The sequence below is a fragment of the Chrysemys picta genome, chromosome 2, assembly GCF_011386835.1.
Source record: "Chrysemys picta bellii isolate R12L10 chromosome 2, ASM1138683v2, whole genome shotgun sequence".
In the NCBI taxonomy this organism is placed as follows: Eukaryota; Metazoa; Chordata; order Testudines; family Emydidae; genus Chrysemys; species Chrysemys picta.
The window spans coordinates 264,986,144-265,000,247 of NC_088792.1; the positions used below are offsets into that span (position 1 = coordinate 264,986,144).

Genomic DNA, 14,104 nt, shown 5'->3' on the forward strand with positions numbered 1-14,104 from the left:
AGAAGATTTATCATCTGAAGGACCAAATAAAGAGGGGAAAACACTGATCACTCGCGGCATCTGGTTTGTGATATACATGGGGTAGATTAAGACCATATCCTTAACATCTGGGGATGGCTGCTTGAGGCGGTAGGGTGACCAGTTGAGAATTCCAAAATATTGGGACCGCCACAGGGGGAGCTCCTTTTCAATTGTTACACTCACCCATCCGAGTCTTCGGCGGCACTTCAGCGGCAGGTAATAAACCTTGCCACCAAAGAAGGAAGTACCCGCTGCCGAAATGCGGTCGAGACCCGGACGTGCCAGGTGAGTGTAACAATTGAAAAGGCGCTCCCCTGCCTGTCACCGCCGCCTAAAATGCCCAAAACAAAATATCGGGACAAATGGCGTCCCAACCATAATTCGGTAGGGACGCGGGACAAACTGCTCGATATCGGGACAGTCCCAATTTTATTGGGATGTCTGGTCACCCTATGAGAAGGCCACAGCAGTCAATCAGCATCGAAAGTCTCTGTGTGTGTAGTGTTGGAGTGGACCACACAGTGAGAGTTTGTCTGGGGAAAGGGACTTAGAGGAAGAGTACATTTGCAGATGGGGGCTGGCATGGTGCAATGTTCACTTATTCACTCTATTTGCCAGCAGGTGTAAAGAAACACGGCCAAGCCATTATTAACGAGATCTCCTTGTTCTCAGGCTCAAGTGCTGCCTTATTTATTGGGGATACACGGGGACAGCTGACAGTACAATATATTTGTAGGTAATTTGTGGATCTCTGGCTCTGTAAAAATCAATTGAGGCTTGTAGAGCATGCACGACACCACCATCCCACAGAGTGTGTGCTGGATTCTGGGGGAAATCCCAGTGTGAGGCATGACAGTTAGGCTGGAAATGATGAGTTGTGCTGCTCTTTATCTGAAAGAGAGCATCTGGCAGGCGCTCATTTTCTCTCTCTAGATGTTGTGTGGGATTTGAGTGCATGGGTAAAAATGTAGACTGCCAACCCCAGAGGCAAAGTTTCTTCCTTTCTCTGCAGAACAGTGGCGCAAACTTTCCCACTCTCCCCCACCAATGTGCATCAGCCCTGACCTGTGGGTATCACTAGGGCCCTACCAAATTCACAGTCATGAAAAATGCATCACAGACCATGAAATCTGGTCTCTCACTGTGAAATCTGGTCTTTTGCGTGCTTTTACCCTATCCTATACAGTTTTCATGGGGGAGACCAGCATTTCTCAAATTGGGGGTTCTGATGCAAAAGGGAGTTGCAGGGGGGTCACAAGGTTATTTTAGGGGGGGCTGCAGTATTGCCACCCTTACTTCTGCACTGCCTTCAGAGCTGAGTGGTTGGAGAGCGGCGGCTGCTGACTGAGGGTCCAGCTCTGCAGACAGCAGCACAGAAGTAAGGGTGGCAATACCATACCGTGCCATCCTTACCTCTGCAATGTTGCTGGCAGCGACTCTGACTTCAGAGCTGGGGTCCCGGCCAGCAGCCACCACTCTCCAGATGTCCAGCTCTCAAGGCAGTGCCACTGCCAGCAGCAGTGCAAAAGTAAGGGTAGCAATACCACAACCCCCGCTACAATAACCTTTGCGACCCCTGCCCAACTCACTTTTGAGTCAGGACCCCAACAATTACAACACCATGAAATTTCAGATTTTAACAGCTGAAATCATGAAATTTATGACTTTTTAAAATCCTATGACCGTGAAATTGACCAAAATGGACCATGAATTTGGTAAGGTCCTAAGTATCACTTTTAGGTTGAGGATATAAGTGATCCCCCTTCAGGTCAGCAGCCCGCATGCTGAATAATGCACCAATCCTGTGGGGATAATAACCAGAGATTTTATAAATGAAGAGTAGGACGTAATACATATGCATGAGAGGCAGAGTGAAGGTTGCCCCTTTCTTGCTTCTGAGTGCTTCACTTTGCATCCTTCATGTACTTTTTTGATTGATTTAATATTTATTATCATGACGTCTCCACCCATTTAATTGTACTGGGGGGAAAAACACATTTGTTAACAGTGATGAATGATGGGAGAGTGATAGTGAAGCTGAAATACTTGTTATTTAGACTCTCAGTTCTTTGGGGCAGGGACTGTCTTTTTGTTTTGTGTTTGTACAGCATCTCGCACAAGGGGGTCCTGTCCTCGATTTAAGTCTCCTAGGAGCTATGGTAATGCAAATAATAAATAATGATGATATTCATCTTCTGTCAATAGACAGCAATGATGCTAATGGAATGGGAAAAAATACCTCCTTAAAGGTTTATTGCTTTCCAGAACATTTTCTCCTGCTCCGGGCACTGTTTTGCAGACAGAGAAGGGGGAATTTATTATTGCTGAGTTTGTCTCATGACAGGCTGTGGGATCATCTATCTATCTATCTAAATTATAAAAATCTTGCCTATTTTTAAAGGAAAATCTTCTGTGACTGGATATGCTGACTCTTGATGATACCTAAATACAGCATTGATAGCTGCATTATAGCTATGGAAGCTAAGGAAAGAGGCAATGTTTTAGGGGTAGAGGACTGTGTACAGTGTCTAGTAAAAGGGGCCCCAGTCCCTGGTTGAGGCCTGTTGGCATTACTGAAATAGAAATAATAAATCCTAAGGAGAAAGGGAATGCAGCTGTGTACTATTCACATACAGATCTCAGTAACCTGTTTCAGGTTGTTAACTGCAATAATGAATAGTTCTTCTTGTCCCCTAATTTTTTTTAAACATTTGTAGAGAAATTTCAGTGGTGGAGAAGGAGGGGAGAAAGGGATCTTCACAGCAATCACTTAGATTAAGGAGGCTTGTGCCAACCTGGGCAAAAGGAGGGTTTTTTTTCTTTCCAGGCTGAGCAGGCAGGGTGGGAAACAGTGCTTTGACTGTTGCAGGCAAATCAGGCTGTTTTAATCACTTTTCTTCTGTGTGTGTGTGTTTGCGTGCTCCAGGCTGAGTCAGCAATCTGGGGCAAAGTGGTAGGCTTCTCATCATGTGTGCAAAAAGGATTGCATCATATCATCAGGGGGGAAAAAAGTGCCACAAAACCTCCAATATCAGAAACCCAGCAAGTCACTGTTGGGTGAATTGGTGACGCCACTAGCCGTAAGACAGCAGCTCCCCTTGTAGTGGATTTATCGACAAGATTATTCAAACGTGTTGTTTTTAAACCTTTGGCGGAGATTTCTCCTTCATTGTGAGAGCATTTTTACCCCTGCCTGCTTCCAAAAAGGGAAGGAGCATTTGAGGAAAAAAGTTTTCATCATGGCCACCGCAAAGGGTCTTGAAAGAACTTGTCTTGTGGCTGACAGAGGCACCAAGAAGTACTCCTTAGCTCTAGACAGGTAACGCAGCTGTCTGTGTCTATTTCACTTTATATTGCTTTGCCCTTGAAAGTACAATGAGCCAGTAATCTGCAGACATTACTACTGAATTTGAAGCACTCACTTCTCTGAGTCTCAGACTCTATATAGGGATGCACATTGCACTATGGTATTGTTTGGGGTTTGGTGGGGGGTTTTCCCCTTCCAAACTTTCTTATTAAATGTTGGTTTAAGATACTAGAGATTAGTCTAATGCATCTGTGATGGATTGACCCAATCTACCGTTGAAGCCAATATCTCCTACAATGTATTTTATATGCTTAGTAGATTTATGGTAGTATGCAAAAATCCCACTGATTATAATGTGCTTTTAGGCTGAATCATAATAGTGCTATTGACATTGTGTTTGAGTCCAGGCTCCTTCATGCCTGGATGTCTAAATAATCTATTAGGTGTTAAAGAAATGTGATGGCATTAAGGGCTTGATCCTGCAAAACCTTACTCACATGACTAGCCAACTGGACTTGAAGTCAATGCATGTACTCATGTGATTGAGGATTACTCATGGGAGTAAGGGTTTATGTGAGCAAGCCTTTACTTGGTAATCCTTGTAAATGGATTTAGGGCCATATCCTGTATTCCCTGCCTTCCTCAAGCTCTGATGGGCAAGGAATGAAGGACTGGGCTATATGTTAGTTGAGAATTGAAGGGTATTTATTCTTAAATGTATTTGATTGTGTGAATTAAATGGTAATATTTTTTTGTTTGGAATTTAAAAAAAATGAGTACAAATGTCTACTAGGAAATACCTTTATCTTGAAATGTATTTTCATTCTTCCTCAGGCTTAGGAGCAGCAAATATTTTAAATAAAATAGCAGCACTGCTACAGTTTAGCACCTCTTGACATTTTCATTATCTCACTGCTTTTCAGGTTATTTGTTGCTTGGCTGTCTTAAAATGTGGGGGGCAGAAACTTGGTAGGAAACCTGTCCACTCTAATGAAAATCTAGCTCTGTGTTTTTCCACTGTGCCCACCACCACAGTATCTTAGTGCTTTAAATATTTGATTATTGCTTTAATATTATTTACCTGGCTGCATAAATATAAATGACGCTGTCCAAAAGAACATATACATTAGCAATAATATTTCTATTAAATCCCACTCCCCACATGTTATGGGACTCATTATCAGTTACCAAGGAATCTCAGTGGTGGTTTACAATTCAGCTGAAACAGCTTGGGGGAAGATCTTCACCCTCCCTCTGGCTGCTTTGCATTGGGGCTCTAAAAGCCCTGAATCTGATTGAGGGAATAGTTTTCTGGCAAAGGAACTGCTGAAGACAGCCATAAGGCTGCCTTCTGATCACCCCCTCACAAGCCCTGGTGTTAGGGGGTGTGCCAGGACAGGGCTGGGGGATGGATGGGGCTGGGATTAAAGCACATGGTCTTGGGAGATTGACGTAGGTCCTCAGGGCTGTTTAAATTGTGCTACAATTGCAGAACAGCACAGGATTAGGACAACATAGAGGTGGTTTAAAGCAAAGCTCCCCTCTCTGGGCTGCAAGTTCTGTGCTGCGCCTGTTTTTTAATCTGTAAAATTCTTCATGGACAAGTGGTTATTACTTATATTACAGTAGTAACTAGAAACCTCCACCAGCTTGGGACCCCATTGTGTTAGACACTGTATTAACCCATAAGAACGGCCATACCGAGTCAGACCAACAGTCCATCTAGCCCAGTATCCTTACTCTGAGGGTAGCCAGTACCAGATGCTTCAGAGGGAATGAACAGAACACAGCAATTTTGAGTGATCCATCCCATGTCATCTAGTCCCAGCTTCTGGCAGTTGGAGGTTTAGAGATACCCAGAGGATGGGTATCCATGACCACCTTGGCTAATAGCCATTGATAGACCTATTCTCCCTGAATTTATCTAATTCTTTTTTGAACCCAGTTATACTTTTGGCCTTCACAACATCACATGGCAACGAGTTCCACAGGTTGACTGTGAATTGTGTGAAGTACTTCCTTATATTTGTTTTAAACCTGCTGCCTATTAATTTTGTTGGGTGACCCCTAGCTCTTGTGTGATGTGAAGGGGTAAATAACACTTCCCTATTCACTTTTGCCACACACTTCATGATTTGATAGACTGCTATCAGATCTCCCCTTAGTCAAGTCTTTTCTAAGATGAACAGTCTCAGTTTTTCTAATCTCTCCTTGTATGGAAGCTGTTCAATGCCCCTAATAATCTTTGTTATCCTTTTAGGTACCTTTTTCAATTATCATATTTTTTTTTTTTGTGATGGGGCAACCAGAACTGCACACAGTATTCGAGGTGTGGGCATACCTTGGATTTATACAGTGGCATTATGATATTTTCTGTCTTAGTATCTATCACTTTCCTAAAGGTTCCTAACATTCTTTTAGCTTTTTTAACTGTTGCTGCACATTGAGCAGATGTTTGCAGAGAACTATCCACAATGACTCCCAGGTCTGCTGTGAAAGGCAGTGTAGCCTATTGGGTATAGTAGTGTATTGTGACTCAGAAGATGTGGGTTCTATTCCTAGCTTTGTCACTAACCTGCTGGGTGACCCTGGACAAGTCACTTAATTGCTCTGTGCCTCAGTTTCCCTGTGTATAAAATGGGGATAATGATGCCAGTCTCCTTTGAGATCAACTGCTGAATAGCTCTATATACAAACCTAGTTGTTGTTGTTATTATAGTGGGGAAAAAATCCATACCCTGAAGAGTTTATAATCTTTGACCCTAATCCTGTAAAGTACTGAAATCAGTGGGGCTCAGCAGAGGCACAGGGGGCTGTCTACACTGAGCTCTGTCTACTTTTGGGATCTGTGACAACATACAATGGTTGGAGGAAAGAAACAAATGTAGGTGCAGGGGGGATGGGGTAACAATATTATGAGCATATATTTGCATAGACTGGCTGTGTGCATGGTTTCTAGGTGTAATAAACTGATTAGTAGTATCAGAGGGGTAGCCGTGTTAGTCTGAATCTGTAAAAAGCAACAGAGGGTCCTGCGGCACCTTTAAGACTAACAGATGTTGGAGCATAAGCTTTCGTGGGTGAATGCCCGCGTCTGATGAAGTGGGCATTCACCCACGAAAGCTTATGCTCCAATACTTCTGATTAGTAGTAGTAATCTCAGTTTAGTCCTGGGGATAAATTACTGTATTTTTCAATTCTTTGTGTGTTTGTTTAGCAGAAACAACCCTGCTGTATTGCTTTCAAAAGCATTTATTTTGCAGACAAATTGGCTACTTCTTTACAACACTTTTTTTTTTTTTTAGTAAGCACCTTTTTAAAAAAAAAAAATGGAGATATACCTATCTCATAGAACTGGAAGGGACCTTGAAAGGTCATTGAGTCTAGTCCCCTGCCTTCACAGCAGGACCAAATACTGTCCCTGACAGGTTTTTGCCCCAAATCCCTAAATGGCCCTCTCAAGGATTAAACTCAAAACGCTGGGTTTGGCAGGCAATGCGCAAACCACTGAGCTATCCCTCCCCCCCCCCCCCGTCATTATTATTATATTATTCTGATGACAAAATCCTGGTCATCATACTCATGTTACTAGGAAGTCTGGCTTCCTGAACCTCTCTCTCCACAATGTTTTGGAGAGAACGTATTGCTATAGGCCAGTGGATCTCAACCTATTTATCATTGGGGGCCACATATGCGGCCCAAAATGTGTTACCTGGACCGCAGGTTGAGAACCGCAGCGTGTCCCCCCAACTCCTCCCACAGACCCCTATGCCTCCCTCCTAGAGACCCTTTAAAGAGTGGGGCCAGGAACAGAACCCTGGGTGGGGGGCTGGGCATCAGGGATCCTGGACCCTGCCGTGTGGGGCTGGATGGCAGTCCCAACCCTGGACCCTGCCGTGGGGGCTGGATGGCAGTCCCGACCCTGGACCCTGCCGTGTGGGGTCGTGTGGTAGGGCAGCATGTTGGCAGCCTGGACCCCAACCCCGCGGGACTGAATGGCAGCCCAGACCCCCGCTACGTGGGGCAGGCATCCGGGAATCTGGACCCCACCATGCAGCCCAGCGGCCTTTAGCACACAGCTGTGGCCCAGCTGTGTGCTAATTGGGCCGCATGTGGCCTACGGGCCCCAGGTTGAGAACCGCTTCTATAGGCTCAGGTTTTCAACAGACACTAGTGATCCCAGGTTTTGTTTGCCCAGCTTGAGACACTTTAAAGGAAGCTGTTTTTCACAAAGTGCTGAGCATCCACCCTGTTCATGAGTACCCATGAACAATTTGATATCCTACTCGGTAATTCTGTCATTTGTGCAGGAGTGTAACAGTTACACTCGTTATATCAATGACTTGTTGACCCAATCCAGTGCTGATGAATGTGTTTCCTGTTATGTATTTTATATGCTTATTAGAGTTATTGCACTGTGCAAAATCCTATTGATTACAATGGGATTTCGGATGGCTTTCTAGCCGTTTGACTCAAGGCTTCATCAATCTAGTTTCTTACTATTGTTAAAATACAAAGAACAGTAAATCAAGAGACAACATTAAAGTAAGTTTTGATTGCCCTGAGAAAGTCTGAAATTTAGAGTTGCAAGAGCAAATCCACCCCTAAGGGGTAGACTAATACTCAATGTGTGTGATGGATGGTAAGTTTTAAGATTCTCTGTGGAAATGCAGAATTCTTCTGCTGAGTTGCCCTGATATCAGGTGCTAGAACTTTGCATAGAGCTGCAGAGTTGCTTTTGCGGACTCATCTTGCTGTCAGGACAACTGAATCTTATCAATGCCAACCCAAGGAATATAAAAGGGTTTAAGTGGCTCTCAGAGGCAGGGGAAACCAGAAGCAGTGACAAGAGGGACAACCCTAAGAACAGGTGATCTGAGAAGAAAGCTTAGGGCTTCTTGACAGTTGAAAGTTGTTTTGGATTAATATGGGGTGTGAATTTAAAGTGCTATAGCTGTTCCTGAATAACACCATATGTAGACAAGGCCTTAGGCTTGTAACTGATTCCTGCCCACCCTGCTCACACCGCTGTGCAAAGGTCTGGCCTAAGGACTCTGAGGAGAGTTAGTGAGATGACTCTTTTAGACATGGACTCATTTTAAATAACGAAGATGTGGGTATGTTTAGTTCCTCCTATCCTAGCTTTCTGCTGGTGGAGAGAGTGGGCTAGGGTTCCTGTACCCACTCAGCGAGGACGTTACAACACCTAGAGTGTTCACCGAGGTGGAAGACCAGCTGGAAAAGGCCTTGACAGTTTGAGTGCTCAGCCCCTAGTAAAATCTCTGCACCAAAGGGGAGAACTGGAAACCTTTGGGATGGAGTCAGTGAAGGACCAAGCTCTGCTTTTCAAAAGGGAGACACCCTGCCAAAGACCTGCCTAACCAGTAGGCAGCATTGTTGGTGATTGTGCATCTTCTACAGGAGCCCTTGAACGTGGAACTCATTCCCTCTTTGGGCCAAAATCAGACATCAGGGACTACTTCAGAGCCCATCTCTTTTCCTTGGCTTTGGGGAGGGGAAAGTTTGAGGAGTTTATCTTTTTATTAGTGGGTATAAAGTCTATGATTATAATCTTGGCAGTTAATTTATTATAATTTAATTATTATTATTATTTGTATTGTGGTACCACCTAGAGGCCCCAATTAGGGCTCGTGGCCTCATTGTGCATATGCACCGTGCAGACATATAATGAAAAGACAGCCTCTGTTCCAAAGAATTTACTATCCAAGTACACAACAAGAGACAACAGGGGGCTACAGCAACCAGAAAGGGCGAACACAAGTTCATCTGTCTGTCTGTATCCACCTGTTGTCTCTTGGTTGACACTTAGATTGTAAGGTTGTGGGGGGCAGGAATAGTCTTTTTGTTCTGTCTTTGTACAGCGCCTAGCACAATAGGATCCTGGTCCATGACTAGGTGGATTTTATGAGCTGAGTTAAGTTTCATATGTGGCCAGCCCACAAAACCTAACTAAACAAAATAATTGCAGGCATAATGACTGTCAATTAGATGTCTAGTACAGATGCTAGCCAGCTGGTTTATATCTAGCTTGCAAATATTTACCTGCTTTGTTTTGCACCTACACAGCTGAGGAAGCAAGAAGAGACCTGTGGCTAGGCAGGCTGAAAATATGACCCCAAATGACTTAAAAACATCCAAGGTTGTATGCAGTGTAGTTGTAGCCATGTTGGGCCCAGGATATTAGAGAGACAAGATGTTACCTCACCCACCTCATTTCTTTAAAACCATCCAAGTTTAAAGACATCAGTTAAGATCAGCATGGTACCTACATAAAGGAGATGAATATAGTTTTGATGTATTATTTCTAAAGGTAGTTTCATTATTATTTCAGACACAGATAAAGCGTGATTTTCTTTTGTGGGGGAGGTATTCCTTCTCTGGGAAGTTTGCTGGTTCTGGTTTCATTCCCCTCACTGGAGTTCTAATACAGCCCTGTGAGGAAGGCAGCTGTACCCGTCAGCTTGTAGAGCAAGTCACTGCACATATCACATGAAAACAAAGACAAGGAAGCCATAATCACACTTGTTAATGATTTGTAGTGGTGCTGCGCTATGTATTAATGTATTCTTATTTACTCTTTCCTGGTGTAACTCAGTAGGTGCCCCTCCATGACATGTACCCTTATTGCCTTTCCTACAAAGAAAGAAGAATTTGAAATGGAAAAAAGATTGTTTTAATTTAGGACTCTGTTTGCAATGTGTCAGTGCAGGGAGCAAAAGCTCGAAGGTTGTGTCTCACTCTAGCACATATAGGAGGTTTATGGTATGCCTGCACTGATCTGTGCACTGTTAGCTCTTGTGCTCTACATCTAAAAATTTGTCTGTTAGATTATTTTAATTAGCAGGGAGCTGCTACTGAGGAATCTGTTACTTGCTGCAGTTGGCAGGGGTCTTCCTAATACATTTGGCCAGATTATGTTCTCTCTTACTCTGGTTGACTTCCGTGGGAATGGTGGATGCTCAGTGCCTCTCAAAACCAGGCCAGTAATTTAGGGGTCTAATTGAAGACACATAAATGTGACAATGTTTGGCTTTCCTCTCAGTTTACCGATCTGTTCAACGAGCTCTACAACACAGGGCCTACCAACCTCATAGTGATTGTCCGAGGTTGTGTTAGCTGATGTTTTGTAAAGTGCTGTGAAGATTTAAAAGAAAAAAAAAGGCACAAAGAGTGACCCAGTTCCTGACAGCATAAGAAGGGTTTGGTGGCTGAGAAACATGCAGAGGTAATTTTGGCACCTCCATTCTAGCAGATTCCCAAGCAAATTGCGACTCAAGTCCTCAAGATATTTTTAACTTTCACTGCCAGCCGATGAAAATCAGGTTAAGGCGAAATTAATTTTTTTCCACACACAATACAGAAGAGTGCTGAGATTTAATTCCAGAGAGACAGAGAAACTTGCATGCTGTGAGCTCTAGGGGAAAGTGAGTAAACTGTTTAACTCAGCCATCTGGAATTAATCAATTTGTGGTACCTTCTGGGTCTAATTCATCAGCAAAACACTGTTTCGAGTGACACAGTTGAACATGAGAAAGCAGATGAATATAAACACAAAATAATGGCAGATTCTTGTAGAGGGCTGGCCCTCAGGGTGCTGGCTGGCAGGGCAACACATCACCAGATGTGAGTCCTGTTCCCAGATGGCTCACCCGCAATTTATTTGCTATTCTGGGGAAATAGAGAAGAGGAGAAGAAAACAAGGAAAAAGCATCTCCACTTGGTGGGCAATAAATCTGACCATTTGCTCTGCCAAATAATCTCTGTGGAAACATGTACAGGGAATAGGTTGTCTAGGCTAGGCAAGCAAAGAGACTGATGGACCTGGTATGTGCCCACCTCAGAAAGCCCTGCTAGGAAAAAAAACCTGACTTTGGGGAGCATAGAATATTTAGAAAATCAAACCCATGCTGATAATTACTGGACTTAGAGAGCAAGGAAAATTCCTGCCACTTTCCTGGTAAATGGGCTGACAGATACTCTACACCAGAGTCTCCCCTTCTTTGCCTAAATCCACTTGGTGAAGGCAGCAGAGGGGGAAGTTGTCAGTGTTACAGCTCCTTAACTTTCAAGGTATCCCAGCCCTGAGGTAAGATAGGGCAGCCTAGGGGCTGCAGTAACTTACAGCTAGTTTGTTCCCTAGGGGACCAGATGCCAGCTGTGACTTGAAAGAGCTGTGCTGTACTGTGCACTGCCTTCCCATTTCACTTCACATCCTGACCTGCCCACTATGCTAGGCAGGCAGTGAGCATAGGTTCCACTCAGTTTACACCAGTTGATTTCCTCCCACTGAGAAGTTCTCTCTTGGGTAGGTGTGGCCAGTTTCCAACCCCTGTGCACCACTCAGCCAACACAAAGGGGGAAGAACCAGGGCAAAGAATCTGTCCCTCTGCCTTGATCACTTGTTACTGGAAAAGTTATTTGATCAAATAATCCATATGATGAGTACAATTAGTTTCAGGGTTTTTGTCCTGAACAGCAGGCTTACTGTTTCACAAACAGCACATGAAAAGCTGTATAAAGTCAGTAAGATCTATGTACCTCCTGAAGTTAGGGGCCCTTTAAATCAATCTACAAGACACATATTAATCCCAGTGACAAATCCTTCAGTGCAGGGAATGTGAAAACAGTCTGTTATTACCAGAGTGCCGTTAAACCCAGGTCTGCATCACATCTCTGAGCTAATTTCAGACTCAAAACAATAGGGCAGTTCATTGCATTTCAAGACTTTCATTACATTACATTCCAAGACGGTAATGTGGCACATCAACATTCATAGACTGTAGATGGGTAGAGCGAATGATTTTATAAACTTTATATATGTAGCATTGGGAAGAAATAGTTGGTTATCATACTGCACTCCTACAATAGCAATTCAGGAAGTATGGCAGGGGAGTTTTATTGTTGAATTTATTACACCAGAAGCAGCTGCTGCAGCAGTAAATACTGTAGTTGAAGTTACATAGTGGATTCTATTCTAACCCCCTTGGGCCAGTGTCTATTCCATCCAACCTTTGCTCAGTGTAGGAATAAAGGAGTAGAGAACAAAGGCACTTACAAAACCATCTTGGAGCCACCTGGCCCCTACCATAAATTAGAGCAGTCTCAGGATTGCTCTAGAATATGCCATGCACAAGGGCCACAGGGGCCATTCAGCAGCTGAGGACAGCTGCAGTACAGTGGACCCTAACTATACCCCTTTCCTTCCATCCCCTGGTATCCCCTATGTTGGAGATTTTGAGAGGGGACAGGATTGAGGTGTTCTGGCAGCTCTAAATTTACTAGGAAGCCGTCGTATGTTGGGGGGATTCTCTAGCAGCAAGTTCTGCTCAATGTTTGCTCCTTTTATGCCACTTGAGTAGCATAGATGGGGACCAGGCTACCGTGCGTCCCCTGCTTATAGCGACTCATGCTTTTTCATCTTTTGGGCTGCCAATTTCCATGCTTAGTCTCTGCCTGAAGCTGGATTTTTTCGGGTGTGCACACATGGAAGGTTTGAGAAACAGTTCAGCCATTTTTGAGTATGAGGAGTGTGGGATAAGTGAAGTTTTTCAATTATAAAAAAAGGAATTGTGGCCCCTTCTAAAATAATAAATTGCTGGGAGTAGAACATTGAAATTTTCTATGGAACTAGCCCCTGTCGAGAAGTGCCTTTAAATGTTCCATTGAATTTGATTTGGATTTGCCAGATTTCTGACTTTCTGCAAGTCATGCTGTACATTTGCATGGAGCTTTTTGTTTTGTTTTTGCTCAGTTCATAATGTGCACATCTTAGGAAGGCTGCACTGTGCATGACTAACTTAGGTGTGTAATGAAGAGAGCACTGAAGCGGGGCATAAGAACAAACTGAAGATCCACAGTTTCTTCGAACCTCACCCTGCATACCCTTACTCATGTGAGTAAACCTCTCATGTGAGTAGTCCAACTGAGGTTCAATGGGGCTTTTGACTTCAGTGATTAGGCACAGATGTGTGGGATTTCAGGAGTGTACCCCTGAATAGAAATAGCTTTGAAATCTTCTGGTTCTTTCAATCTCCTAGGATGGGACCGCAGCAGAATAATTTAAACAAAGAAGAATGCCAGGAGGAATCAGAGGATGCTGAAGATAATCCACTTTACCACTGCCATAGCCACTCAATGGCCTATGAGAGCAGAAAAATAGAACAATGTCAAGCTAAGCGGAAGCTCTATGCAGCATCAATAATTTGTCTCATCTTCATGACTGCTGAAATTATAGGTGAGTAGAGCTCTGTGTTTTGCCATCAAGGAAATTTCATATTGTTCTCAAGGTCAGTGATGTTTGAATCCTTTTGCTGTCACTCTCTCTGCACTTATTGTGATCTTCATTATAGAGGGGTGAACCAGCTGGGATAAAATAACTAATCCCAATCTTTTCCAATTAAAAAAAAACCTGTAAACTTTTTTAGTGAATTTCTCAAAACTTTTGTGTGACTGTCATTTAAGGATTAAGGCTGGATCCGGAATGGAGGGAATAATCCATATAATAGACTGGCCTGACAACTTAAGCCTGGTTCAAATTAGGAAGCTCTGGAATTCTTATGAGACAGCCTCCTTTCCTATTTCCAGACCTTATTAACTTTGGATAAGATTCAGAGATTTGATATGTTTATCCAAGTCTGGCAGGTCTGCAAACATTTGAGGGTCACCCATCAGTAGGATCTGATATAAAATGAGTGTAATACAACAGTCTTAAAGCATTTTGAGTAAATTCCAGGGTCATATTCATCATCTGTGTCT

The 14,104-nt window shown here is 43.5% G+C and overlaps 1 protein-coding gene across 1 annotated transcript in view; it reads left to right on the top strand.

Moving 5' to 3' along the window:
* The first annotated feature begins 13,100 nt into the window (after positions 1-13,100).
* The window catches only part of SLC30A8 (solute carrier family 30 member 8), a 34,133-nt gene continuing 33,129 nt past the window's right edge, over positions 13,101-14,104 (top strand). Inside the window, exons 1-2 of the mRNA XM_065586058.1 lie at positions 13,101-13,241; positions 13,387-13,583. Of these exons, the coding sequence (XP_065442130.1) occupies positions 13,240-13,241; positions 13,387-13,583 (199 nt within the window). The 5' untranslated portion in view covers positions 13,101-13,239. The remainder of the gene's footprint in view (positions 13,242-13,386; positions 13,584-14,104) is intronic.